General features: G+C 48.8%; 7 protein-coding genes across 7 annotated transcripts; 3 read left to right on the top strand and 4 right to left on the bottom strand.

The window, feature by feature from the left end:
* Window positions 1-23: 23 nt before the first annotated feature.
* On the bottom strand, window positions 24-1,601 carry PUMCH_004467 (uncharacterized protein; the record flags this gene model as incomplete). The annotated part of the gene is made up of 1 exon (XM_063023402.1): window positions 24-1,601. One exon carries the CDS (start codon window positions 1,599-1,601, stop codon window positions 24-26), a length of 1,578 nt encoding a protein of 525 aa, XP_062879472.1.
* A 630-nt stretch (window positions 1,602-2,231) lies between these two features.
* On the top strand, window positions 2,232-4,559 carry PUMCH_004468 (uncharacterized protein; the record flags this gene model as incomplete). The annotated part of the gene is made up of 1 exon (XM_063023403.1): window positions 2,232-4,559. One exon carries the CDS (start codon window positions 2,232-2,234, stop codon window positions 4,557-4,559), a length of 2,328 nt encoding a protein of 775 aa, XP_062879473.1.
* Window positions 4,560-4,674: 115 nt separating this feature from the next.
* On the bottom strand, window positions 4,675-6,483 carry PUMCH_004469 (uncharacterized protein; the record flags this gene model as incomplete). Its single annotated transcript, XM_063023404.1, has 1 exon — window positions 4,675-6,483. The coding sequence occupies one exon, from the start codon at window positions 6,481-6,483 to the stop codon at window positions 4,675-4,677; it is 1,809 nt and encodes a 602-aa protein (XP_062879474.1).
* Window positions 6,484-6,700: 217 nt separating this feature from the next.
* PUMCH_004470 (uncharacterized protein) lies at window positions 6,701-8,095 on the top strand (the record flags this gene model as incomplete). The annotated part of the gene is made up of 1 exon (XM_063023405.1): window positions 6,701-8,095. The coding sequence occupies one exon, from the start codon at window positions 6,701-6,703 to the stop codon at window positions 8,093-8,095; it is 1,395 nt and encodes a 464-aa protein (XP_062879475.1).
* Window positions 8,096-8,148: 53 nt separating this feature from the next.
* Window positions 8,149-9,030, bottom strand: PUMCH_004471 (uncharacterized protein; the record flags this gene model as incomplete). Its single annotated transcript, XM_063023406.1, has 1 exon — window positions 8,149-9,030. One exon carries the CDS (start codon window positions 9,028-9,030, stop codon window positions 8,149-8,151), a length of 882 nt encoding a protein of 293 aa, XP_062879476.1.
* Window positions 9,031-9,235: 205 nt separating this feature from the next.
* Window positions 9,236-10,636, bottom strand: PUMCH_004472 (uncharacterized protein; the record flags this gene model as incomplete). Its single annotated transcript, XM_063023407.1, has 1 exon — window positions 9,236-10,636. One exon carries the CDS (start codon window positions 10,634-10,636, stop codon window positions 9,236-9,238), a length of 1,401 nt encoding a protein of 466 aa, XP_062879477.1.
* A 727-nt stretch (window positions 10,637-11,363) lies between these two features.
* Window positions 11,364-12,359, top strand: PUMCH_004473 (uncharacterized protein; the record flags this gene model as incomplete). The annotated part of the gene is made up of 1 exon (XM_063023408.1): window positions 11,364-12,359. One exon carries the CDS (start codon window positions 11,364-11,366, stop codon window positions 12,357-12,359), a length of 996 nt encoding a protein of 331 aa, XP_062879478.1.
* Window positions 12,360-12,736: the final 377 nt, after the last annotated feature.

Raw genomic sequence — 12,736 nt, forward strand, 5'->3', positions numbered from 1 at the left:
TGATATAATCGCGGTGCGATGAGCTAGCCAGCATGCTCAATCACTTCAGACACAATCTTGCCGTTCTTAATCGTATGGCTCAACTGCTCGGGCACAGGCAACTCAACAAAGTCCTCGCCGTCGAGAACGTTGATGTTGATGGCACTGGAGTTGGAGGTCACTACTTGCGAGGACGCGTCGACGCTAGCCTGCGATAAGTAAATGCTACCCTCCTCACACTTGTCTACGCTTATAAGAGGGACAACGCCCGTCACTTGGACACCAAACTTAAAAGACTTGATGACGTCGATACCGGAAATGAGCGACTCCACCACGATTCCGGTCTTTTTGGTCTCGGAAATCGAAACGGCATTTCCCTTGCCCTTGATGACAATGGTGACCCCGCTGGTATTTCCAATGAACACAGACTGGGTTCTCTCTAACTCGATCTCAATGGGCTCGGGTGCAGAGCTCTCGGTGAAGTTCTCAATGATCCACTTGCTTCCGTCAATGAGTTCTTTGCGAGGAGGCTTTGCGGCGGGAGCAGCGGCAGAGGCAGACGAGAGGCTGGTAGGCTTCTTTGGTGGAAGCGGCTTGCTGGCGATGGCGCCCTCCTTTCTCAACAGAGGATTCTTGTGGGTCATCTCCGACTTCTCGACCTTGCGGAGCTTGGATGTCACGTCGGATCCCTTGTTCAAGTCAGCAAAGACAGCATTGATTCCACCAGACTTGGGTTCCGAGCTCTCAGCATACAAGTCGGTTGGAGGTGGAGGAGGTGGGGGAGGAGGACCGCCGGCAGCAGCACCAGCAGAAGCAGTAGCAGGGGCAGATGCTGGAGCCTTCAAGGAGTCTGCAAGGGTTTGACCCTTAGCGTTCCACGAGGGACCAGTGGTGTGGTACTCCTTGACGTACGCCTTCAAGGCATCAAACAGGCTCAAGAACTGCTTCACCCACTCCACATGCTTGGGGTCTTTCTCCTTGTACTCCTTCATGACTCTGTTGGACCAGAACTGGGCACTGTCCTTAAAGTCTGGAATGAACGACACGGGCGTCTCGGAGACAATCCAGCCCAACACGGGCGCACCCTCGCCGATGGTGTTCAAATGGTTGAAATACTCGGACTGTCTGTTTGCATTCTTGATGTTGGAGATCTCCTCGATGTGGGTGTTCATGGGGGACAACGTCAGCACAAACAGCGGGTCCAGCGGGTCTGGTTTCTGCGTTCTCGAGACCAATTCCAAAAACTTGACCTGCTCCTCGAACGCAGCCTTCAAGCTCTGCGCCGCCTTGCCCACCTGGGCGTCTATGGCCTCGGAGCTGTGGACAAAGGGATCGATGTGGTCCTTGATGAAGTTCTCGAACTCGGACACAAACTTGACTTTTTCGGCCGGCGCAATTGGGGCAGGAGAAGGCGATGGGAGTGTTTCCTCGGGTGCAGATGCGAGAACGGCCTTGGTTTCGGGGCTGGAGGAGGATTGGTCTTTGGCCGCATTCTTGTGGATTTCCTCCTGGAAAATACTGACGTCTTCGAGACGGGAGGTGGCTGCCTCCAATCTTTTGAGAATGGTGACGATGTTGTAGCCTTGGACGTTCAATTGGGAGTTGTCGGAGGAACCAGACATGTTGGGGGTGGGTTTATAGTACGCGGGAGATTAGTGTACAGATATAGATCTATGTAGAGACAATAGTGGGGAGAGAAATTCGGGGGGAATGTTTTTTTTTTTTTGGAATTGGCACTTGGAATAATCAGGTTGATTTCATTTTCTCGAAATACACAATATTGTTGCGTTTTATTGGAGATGGATGCTTTATGATATGATGTCTTTGTGCATGGCCTTACTGAACAGGTAGGTTGAAAAATGCAAATGTTAGCACGATTCAAAGAACTGCGAGAAAAACAGCGTGTATATACTTGAGTGATTTACTTGAAACTTCGTGGAGTTATGTAACACATCTCCAATTTCCATCTCTTTCAACTACTATTTACCAGTTATTCACTCACAATCACACAATCACACAATCACTTTCATCACACCTGAAGAACCCACTTCCAAAACAGAATTGAGACAACATAAACAAGAAAATCAAACGTCAATTCTTTTGACCTGCCCGCTAAAAATTCTCCCCGCGCTCACTATTTCACTGCGCACTGATTCCATCTAGCACTATTTCTCAATATATAGTGTCTACAACCCCAATTTCCACCCCAGTTCACCCCATCTTCTACCACTTCCACCCACTCCATCCCTAAAATGCCAACCGCATCGCTCTCAGACGACTTGCCGCCACAAAATCTACATCCGCTCAGAGAATACCAGGCCCCGGAACTGCCAGAGCCCTACTATGACAGATACGAACCAGATATCCCAATCGCCATTGATTTCGGCTCGCTGAGTGTCCGCATTGGACTCACCAACTCCGAGCAGCCCTCGAACGTCTTTCCAAACTTGGTTTCAAAACACAGAGAGAGGAAAACGGGCTACAACTTGACCTTGGTCGGCAACGATCTCTTCAGGGAGTCCGTGCACTATCCCACGCTCCGATCCGGCGCCAAGTCGCCGTTCGATGGCCTGCTCATCACCAATTGGGACTATGTCGAGAGCATTTTGGACTACTCGCTCGAGCATTTGAGCGTCACCTCGGAGAACGGTTGCCTTAATAACCCTATCATTATGTCCGAGCCCCCGGCGGCTACGTTTGGCTACAGAAAGGGAATGTACGAGATGATGTTCGAGGCGTACCAGGCGCCGAAGGTCGTGTTTGGAATCGACTCGTTGTTCTCGTTCTATGCGAACTCGAAGAAGAAAGATGGTGTAGTCGTCAGTATTGGCAACAATCTGACCCATGTAATTCCCGTAGTGAAGGGGAAGGGCATCCTTCTGAACAGTAAAAGAATAGATTGGGGCTGTGAGCAGGAGCTGCAGTTTCTACAAAAGGCCCTTGCTCTCAAGTATCCGTACTTCCCTACTAGATTGAATCAGAGCCACACATCCAACATCATCCAAGACCACGCCTACGTGTCTCCAAACTACGCTGAGGAGTTGGCCACATACCTCGATCTTGACAACCTAGAAAAAAAGGACGTTGTCATTCAAGTGCCAGTTGAGGCTGCCGCCGAGAAGGCCAAAAAGACTGAGGAAGAGCTCACCCGCCAAGCCGAAAGAAGAAAAGAGCAGGGTAAAAGATTGCAAGAACAAGCACAAAAGAAGCGCCTAGAAACGATCGCTCAAAAGGAAAAGGAGTTCGCGTATTATAGTGAATTGCAAGAAGCCATTCTGGGCCTCTCAAAGACCGAAGCCGAGCGCAGAGTGATTGCTGAGGAATTTGAGAACGTTGAAGATCTTCACAAATACGTAGATGGCTTGCAAAAAGCGATAAGGAAGTTTTATAACGGCGACGAAGAGGAGAAAGAAGAGGAGGTTGATCCCGCCGCTGCTTGGCCATTGGCAGACGTCTCTGATTCAGAGCTTAACGAGGAAGACATAAAAGAGAAAAGAAAACAAAAGCTTCTCAAAAGCAATTACGATGCACGAATGCGTATCAAAGAGGAAAAGAGACGTGCAGAAGAAGAGAAGATACAATACGACAAAGACCAGCAAGAATGGCGTGCTCGGGACTTGGAAGATTGGTGTACCGCCAAGCGTTTCGAGTTGGCGCAAAACATATCTCTGTACCGCAAACGATCCAAGATAATGGAGGCTATGAAAGACAGAAAATCGTTGGCAGCTCAGCAGAGAATGAAGAACATCGCTGAGTTGGCGAATGAAAAAGCAACAGGCAATGGAGCCGGCAAGAAACGTCGCCGGAATGCGGGTCCTACAGCCACTATTGATAATGATCCCACAGACACTTTTGGAACAAATGATGCTGATTGGAATGCTTACAGAGACATTGATAAGGCCTCGTTAGAGGATGAACAGGAGCGCACAAACTCAGAAATTTTACGTCTTGAAGAAGAATTACTAGAGCATGATCCTAATTTCCATCATGAAGATACCTTTGCTGTGCAAGAAACCTTTGACTGGAAAAACCTGGTGTTGCACAAGTTCATTCATGGACCGCGTCAGAGTTTGACCGTGGCCATGCAAACAGAAGGCCACGATGCTGATGAGCTTCTCAACAATCCAGAAGTCATTCGTCGCAACCACCAGCTCCACGTGAACGTAGAACGTATCAGAGTTCCTGAAATATACTTCCAGCCACACATCGCTGGTGTAGATCAGGCTGGTATCACCGAGTTGATCCAAAACATACTCGAAAGGAATTCTGACAAGAATTTCGAGGTGGGTGGCCAACTGAGGGCGTTTATTGAGAACATCTTCTTGACGGGAGGTGGCTCGCTTCTACCTAACTTCGAGGAGAGAATCCGCCTGGACTTAAGATCATTACTTCCTTCCGGTGCACCTCTTCATGTCTACAAAGCCAAAGATCCTCAAATCGATCCTTGGAGAGGTATGCAAAAATGGTCCTTCACCGATGAAGCGGAGCAGAGTTATGTCACCAAGCAAGAGTATGAAGAATACGGACCGGAGTACATCAAGGAGCACGGATTGGGAAACGTATGCTTGAAAGATTTCTAGCGCCTTTAGTTCAATTCTTCGTCTCATATTTTGAGATCAATACATCGAATCTTTCTTACCAAATATATAAAATGTTATTATGCAACTAAATACTACACAGCGAATAAACGTTTACCTACTTCTTTGCGTTTGGGTTGATACCCTTTCTCTTCATGCTTCTCTTGATCGTCTTGTCGATCAATTCCTTATCTTCATCGTCCTCGAACTCAGCGAAGTCATCGTGAATGATACCCTCTTCCTCGGCTTCGGATCTAGCCAACGCCTCCTTCTCCTTGGCACCAGATTTGGTGATGTCATGAGTGGAAGGACCAGTCTTCTTGAACTTGGCAACATAGAATCCATCCACGTTGTAAGTGTGAGGATAGTAACGTCTAGTCAATGAAAGCGAGTTGTGGAAGTGCTTTCCTCTGTACGAGGTGAAACCCTCCTTACCAATTTGCAAACCAGATTCGACAAGCTTGACGTTAGGTCTCTTTCTCAAAGCGTAGTCAACAACAGCCTCGTTTTCGTCGACGGCAATCGAACAGGTAGAATACACAATCACACCACCAGTAGCAGAGCCCGCATCAACAGAGTCGATGGCACTCAAAAGCAACTGCTTCTGCAAGTGAGGAATTTGAATGAAATCCTTCTCAGTACGCGATTGTTTAACAGACTCGTCCTTTGCAATGACACCGGTACCAGAGCATGGAGCGTCTAACAAGATTCTGTCGAATCCACCAATGACCTTAGGGAACTCACGAGCATCGTAGTTGCATACAATGGTGTTTTTGCAACCCAAACGCTGGATGTTTGCGATCAAGGACTTGGTTCTAGCCTTGTTGGCGTCGTTAGCGAACACACAACCAGTGTTCTTCATCAAGGCAGAGATGTAGGTAGTTTTACCACCGGGAGCGGCAGCCATGTCCAAAATACGCTCGTTTTCCTGTGGGTCCAAAGCCATGACGGGCAAGAACGAAGATGCTGCTTGTAGAATATAGTGACCAGCCAAGTACTCTGGAGTAGCACCAATTGGGACTTGCGAATCGAAGATCTGCAAACCGACCTTGGTCCATGCACCGATGGGCTGTAAGTTCACACCACGGTTGACCAAGGTTTGCGCCAAATCTCTTCTTCTAGTCTTCAATGTGTTAGTTCTGATGGTGACAGGCCTAGCGACCTCGTTGGCCTCGAAAAACTCCATGGCCTCGGAGGGAGAGAACAAATTGAAAAGCTTGTCAGCCAAGAACTCGGAGTAGCCGAAATACTCACAGACATCCTTAAGCAATCTGGTGGTATACTCGGCACGAGACTTACCCTCCTCGGCCAATTCCTTGAAGTTCTCCAAAACCTTGACGATTTCGAGCATACGGGTTCTAACGGAGGTAACGTCCAATGGCTTCTGGGCCATCTCCTCCTCTTCCTCAGCGCTAGGCAACACCTTGGCTCTGGGCTGAGCTGCACCTTGAACCAACTCCAACTCGGCCTCTTCGGCCTCTTCGGCCTCCTCCTCGTCAAGCTGTTTGGAGAATGCCTCCATATTTTCGGCATTCAAGTTTTCTAGCTCATCGTTATCCTCATCGTCAGAGAACATTGGTCTGGCGCGGGCCTCTTCGTCAGACTCATCGAGGTACTCATCGTTGTCCTCCAAATCGAGGTCTGCAGCATCCTCCTCATCGTCATCGAAAAGTGTCTTCTTGGCAGATGCCAACTCTTCAAGATCTACCTCGGGAAGATCATCGGGAATTGTTTCCTCATCGGGTCTGGCCTTCTTTGTCTTGCGCAGACCCTCATCGGAACGAGACTTGGATCTCTTTGGAGCGGGAGCAGCACGAGCAGGCTTGGCGGATTTTTTCTCTGGCTTCAGAGTTTTTTTCTCCTTTTTGTCGAGGAAGGCGTCCAATGAAGGAGGGGCCCCCTGTTTGTTTTTAGCTCTTCTTCCCATTGTTCCTTGGAGTATGAGATGAGGGAGATGGAGATGAGTGCGATGAGATGGAAAATTCGCAGACTAGTACGCTACTCTGGAAACACAACCACACACACAATTCCGTCACAAAATTGCGACAGATTTTCTATTTGCAAAAGGACAATACCGTTGACTGCTTTGTTTCGTTTCACTCTTGAATTTCACCTTTAACGCTTTCGGTCCGGGATACTTCAGTATGGACGTCCAACACAATTGTTCCACGATAGTGCCCAATCAGCATGTTCTCATCAAGTTGCCGTCGGAGGGAATGAAAATTGCCTTTTTGAGGGAAGAGGGTACCATCAGTTTGGGTAAGTTCGGTGCTTTCAAGGTGGAATCGATTCTCGGCCATCCCTTGGGAACCACCTTCGAGATTGGAGAGAATCAAGATGCTGTGCCTGTTAAATCTATGATCCACAATGAAGACCCGGTCGAGAATGAAATCACCGAGGAGGAGCTCACCAAAGATCAGCTCACCAAGTACTTTGAGGTCAGCGCCGAGTCGAACCAGGATATCATCAATATCGGCCTGAGCATCCAGAAATTGGACAACAAGCAGATAGATGACCTCAAAAAGAGTGGCGCTTCTTCCGAGATCGGACAGAAGATCATCGAGCAGATCATCGCCGGCCATGCTGCGTTCGATAAGAAAACCGTCTTCTCACAACAGAAGTACTTGCGTAGAAAACAGCGAAAGTTTTTGCGTCGGTTCCAGGTCGAATACTTGGGACTGTCACAGCTATTGCAATACTACATTGACAAAGATATCCAGAGAGTGTTGCACATGAGTGAGGAGACGTTGGGTATGCTTCTTTCGTACGCCAATATCCGTCCTGGAGGAAACTATTTGGTTCTTGACGACACCGCCGGTGTTGTTGTGTATGCTATGTTGGAGAGAATGCAAGGCAAGGGAAGCATTCTTCTCATTCATGAGAATGAGCATGCCAATCTTGCTGCCTTGAGGCACTCAGACTACTCCGAAGAGTATCAAAAGAAGATGATCAAAACGCTCAGTTGGCTCCAGTTTGCTGAGCCAGAAAACGAGAAGATTGAGTGGGAAGACTTGCCACAAGAAGAGATAGATGAGATGAGACCCACGAAACAACTACAATATTCGAGAAGACTGAAGCGTGCCGCCGAGATCAACGATGCCTTGGACATGGTTATCAACGGCAACTTTGATGCGCTTGTTGCTGTTTCTACTCTTAACATCTCGTCTCTCTTGCCATACGTTGTTCCCCGTGTAGGTGGTTCGAGACCCGTCGTATTCTACAGTCCTTACAAGGAAGTTCTACTAGAGACACAGCACGAGCTCATGACTGACAAACGAGTCTTGGCCCCCGCTATGTTCGAAACAAGAGCCAGAGTGTATCAAACTATACAGGGTCGGTTGCATCCTCTCATGACTTCCAGAGGGTATGGCGGTTACATTCTCTACGGAATCCGAGTCTTTCCTGCTGGCGGCCACATCCAAGCAGTCGGAAAGGGTACCAGAAAGAAGCCCAAGCATGATAATGTGAAGTCTGCGACCATGACACCACAGCCTGAGGCTGAAGCCGCCAAAATCGAGGACCTCCAGGAAGGTAAGTAAGGTACATTGAATGAACATTCATATATTTGTATTCGTTAACATTAGGTTCGTAATTAAGGATGTGATTGATTTTCGTTAACAAGACGTCCAAGGCACTCCATCGAAGAGCCGTTCTTCCATGCAATAGCACAACGGAGATTTCCAGCCAGATCAAAGTACCGCCCGTGGCTCCAGTTCAGGGGTAAGTTTGCAATTGTCTCCAAGTATTGGTCTTCATACCCGAGCTCTAGAACTACTCCTTCACTGTGACACGCTGGAACGATGTCCCTCGCTAGAGCACGATAAAACTCCAAATGGCCCACCAATGCCATCCGCGGTTCATGGAGTCGTACGGACGCATCGACGCCATTCAACAATAAAGGCTTGTCGAAGTCCGAGGCCGGGATGTATGGCGGATTGGAAGTCACAAGGGTGAACCTCTGCTCCGGGACAGCATTATAGTTGAGCACATCAACTTTCTGTACATCTATCGTCACGTTTGCCCTTCTCATATTCTCCAGTGCCAAGTGCAACGCCTTGTCGCTCAAATCTACGGCAAGTACCTGTAGAGCAGGAAGCTCTTTCTTCAATAGAAGCGGAATGCACCCGCTTCCCGTACATGCATCGAGAACCGAAATGTCCGAGACCGCTGCCGATCTCAATACGTCTACGAGTTTCATACACCATTCCTCCGTTTCCCATCTAGGAATAAGAACACCCGGCGAACAGAGGATATCCAACGAGCCAAACGGCTGGGAGCCCAAAATGTACTGAAGCGGAACCAATTGAGCCCGTTTCCGGATCGCATCGGTCCATTGACTACGCGGAAGTTCCTGCTTAATCCATCGTAGTTCGGCGATGGCTAATTGTAACGAACGAGTCGCTTTTAGTAGCGGCACGAGCTGCGGATTAATGGCGTTTGCTCGTCTTAAGAGATTTAAGGTAAGCCTAGCCATTGATCTATAGTTGTACTTGTATCTACTTGCCTAGTTCCAGATTGGTGAGGTATCTCATATCTGGTAGAGTAGTACGAAGTGAAAAATTCAGTTGCACGCATATTTGAGGGCAGGTAAAGTTTCTGGGGTGGAAATCAACAATATCGATTTATTAATTGTTCATGTCTGCCGAATTTGCTCGGCGCCATGACTTATATTTACAAGCTTACATACCCTTTCTGACGTAGTACATGTACGCCCTTTCGTGGACATGTTCTGGGAACGGACTGATCACCTCGGAGTGGCCTGGTCTGGCGACCGGGTCGTTCAAGTAGACTGCGTGACAGGTCTCAAACGAAATTTCAAGATGGTGGGGCAAAATGGCGAACGCACCAAGGAAACCTTTGGGAGTCCAGGGAGTGAAGTAGGTCTTGGATGGGTCCTTACGGCCAAACAAATGCTTTTGCCATGGGAACTTGACAGCCTTCTTCTCGTCCTCCGTGACTGCTTCGACGTCGTTGATGCGCTTCTTGTGGAGTTTCTTGCCCAGCTCCGTAGAGAACGTAGCCAACTTTGGGTCGCTGCTCATCTTGGCCTCGACAGAGGCCACACGCAAGCCCTCCACTTGCAGCGAAACGATCTCTCCGAGCACCTTCTTGACACGGGAGGCGAGCTTGGCATCCTCTGGGGTCTTGAACTCCGGGCTCTTGGTGCGGATATAGTCTCTACATTGGTCCAACGAGTGCGCACCAACAAGGGCACTGTCGGCCTCCTTCAAGAGTTTATAGGCAGCAAGACACTTCTCGGCGTCCTTCTTGGAGTTGGCAACAATGGCAGTGAAGTCAGCGGCTGCAAGCGCATCGACGTCTTTGCCTGCGGCAACGCCCAAGATCTTGGCCAAGACGGACTCTCTGGTGGTCTGCTTCTGCGACGAGAGCATGGAGCTCTGGATGTCGTCGTTGTGCTTCTTGATGGAGGACGCAAGGCCGAGCTTCTGCAACGGGTTCAACGACTCGGGCTTGGCCTGTCTCATCTCCCACATGGCCTTGGGGTTCTCGCGCACATTCTGCACGAACCGGTTCCAGGCGCTCACCTGGGCATTGTCGACCTTGACGGCCTCGGTGACGCTGGGTTTACTCTTGCCCAAGGCATACATGACCTTTTCTGGGTTGACGTTGAACACATCGCCGCTTCTCAAGGGGAACGACGGATGCTTGATGGTGACGCCGTTCACTTGGACGTCACCACTACGGATAAACTGGCGCGCCTGTCTGATGGACGAGGCAAACATGGCTCTAAATAAGGCGGTCTCTAGTCTCTTTTCCAACACCGCATATGTCTGCAACGTCAACGGGGTGTTCTCGACCTCCACACCTTTCAAGGAGGCGTCCAACTGGGCCACGGACTCCAAGTTGGGACTGAACAACGTCTTCCACCGGGTTTCCTTCACGTGCTCTCCATGGTACGCTCTTGTTTCCTGCTTGGCTCTCCATTTCTGTTGGTACAACGTCATCCCTTTGTAGTTGATGGGGTTTTTCTTGTACAAGTTGAACAAGTTGACCTTGTTCATGGACGCTCTGACCCGCCCACGGGCCGTGGAGAATAGGTTTTGCGCTTTCCGGGGCATTTTGGGGGTTGGAGGTTGGAGGAGAGCTGGGTGAAAATTCGGGTGTAAGTGCAGAACCGAGAGTGGGTTGGATCTGAAGAATTTGTGGAGGGGGAGGGGATGGGGGGAATTGGCTCTCTATTTATATTTTTTTTTTGAGGGATTTTGGAATATTGAAATTGAGTGTTATTTGTTTTTTGGGGAGAAAGGAGCGTTGGTGTGGTTGTGGTTGGTTGGCTTAGATACTGTAGAGTGAGAAAGAGAAGGGATGGGTGTTTTGGGGTGTGGAGGGAGAAAGGATACGAGGATTGAAAAACATTCCATACTATATCTTTGAATCTTTTTGTGCTCTGGATTTGTCTCTAAATTCGATTCGTTCGTGTTCTTTCTTGAACAGTCTTCGATATGAGAAGAGATCTAATAATCTACAAACAAGACACAGAACCGGTCTTGACTTAAAGAAATTGAAAATTAACAAACGCGGAAATCGGAAATTTCTCGAGATCGTAGCTGAATTGTCCTTTTGTACGCATGGCCTCGAATCCCCAGATTACTATTTTCCGCTATCTCATTCTACTAATACATCTACACTAATACATCTATACTGCTAGAAGTAGCATTCACAACCACAACATCAAATCCATAAATCTAGATCCACTTTATAGAAATCCTCTTATCTGAATATTGAAAAGAATATTCTATATCCCCTCTCTACCACTTCATATCATACATCTACTGAAACCACAATATGAGTCGACAATGGACCGTGGACTCGGAAATCAAGCTCTTCAGTTTGATCTGCGACTATAAGCCCGCAGGCGCTCTCAAGCAACAGAATCTTGCCCGGATTCTACAGCATATAAACGAAGAAGTGGCCGAAAAGTTCACCCACGCAGATCTAGAGTCGAAACTAGACAGTCTATACAATATCGCCAACGTGGACAAGATCGAGGACGACCAGGATGGCGTCTTGGAAGATGAGGATGCGTCAACCACCAAAACTCGTGCAAATGAGCCTTCGGAAGCTGCTGTAGACGCTGTTCCAGGCAAAACGCGAACAAGGCTGCAAATGGCGGAAAAGAAGGGACGGCGCCTGGCCAGATCGTCTGTTGCACGCAGTCTGACGTCTAGAAGTACCGCGGAGCCTCTGAGCAAGGCCAACACGCCCGATCTTCTGGACGAATACTCATCTGAACTCAGCGATGTGGAAGGTGAGGAGGCCGTCATCGCCAAATTGAAGAGCAAGGAGATGAAGGACGACGCAGAGGTGAAGGAGCCCGTCAGCAGACCCAATTCGCGTAGGAAATCGATGAGGGAACTAGCTAGAGATGCACCGAAGGAAGTCAAGGATACAAGAGAAAAGAAGGATACAAGAGCCAGCAAGGACATTAAAAAGAAGGACGTTATAGAAGATACAAAGGCTCTGAAAGAGCTGGACGGCGACTCCAACAGCAGAGAGGAAAGCGCCACGCCAAGTGCCGATAAAACGCCAGAGCTAAAACCCCAGCCTGAACAGCCGGAGCCACCACTCACCAGGAAGAGGACACGGGCCAATGCAAAGCTCGAAGCTCCTGAAGAACTCCCCAAAAAGAAAATGGCTCGCACGCCGGCGAAAAAGCCCGTAAAGCGCGAAGCGACTTCAGAGGAACCTGAGGCTGCCAAAGCCGATACTCCGGAGACAGAAGAGGAGCCAAAAAAGAGAAGAAGCGTCCGCACCATCACTAGACGGAGCCTGAGGAGATAGATATCATACATCAGTTTCTGATTTGTCCCACCAGTCCAGCACAACATCCACATCCACCACCATGAGCATCATCGTCCGAACTGAACTCATCTTCGTCCATGTCTGCTAGTTGCTGATCCAACAACTTGACGTCAATTTTGGGTTTTGGAGCAGACTGGGCCGAAGCTGGGGCCGGAGCCGATGCTGACGGAGATACCACTTCGGATTTAGCCGGTTCAGTCATGAGAAAGACGATGTATGGGGTAAATAATTAGTTGGGAGCTCAATCACCACCAGTGAATATACTGCATAAAAAACAAGTCAGATCAATTTGCATGGGGCCCATTGGAGCACATTATAGTTACAGCTGGAGTATATCAAATATTAAACATGAATTA

Source organism: Australozyma saopauloensis, chromosome 5, assembly GCF_035610405.1.
Source record: "Australozyma saopauloensis chromosome 5, complete sequence".
NCBI lineage: Eukaryota > Fungi > Ascomycota > Pichiomycetes > Serinales > Metschnikowiaceae > Australozyma > Australozyma saopauloensis.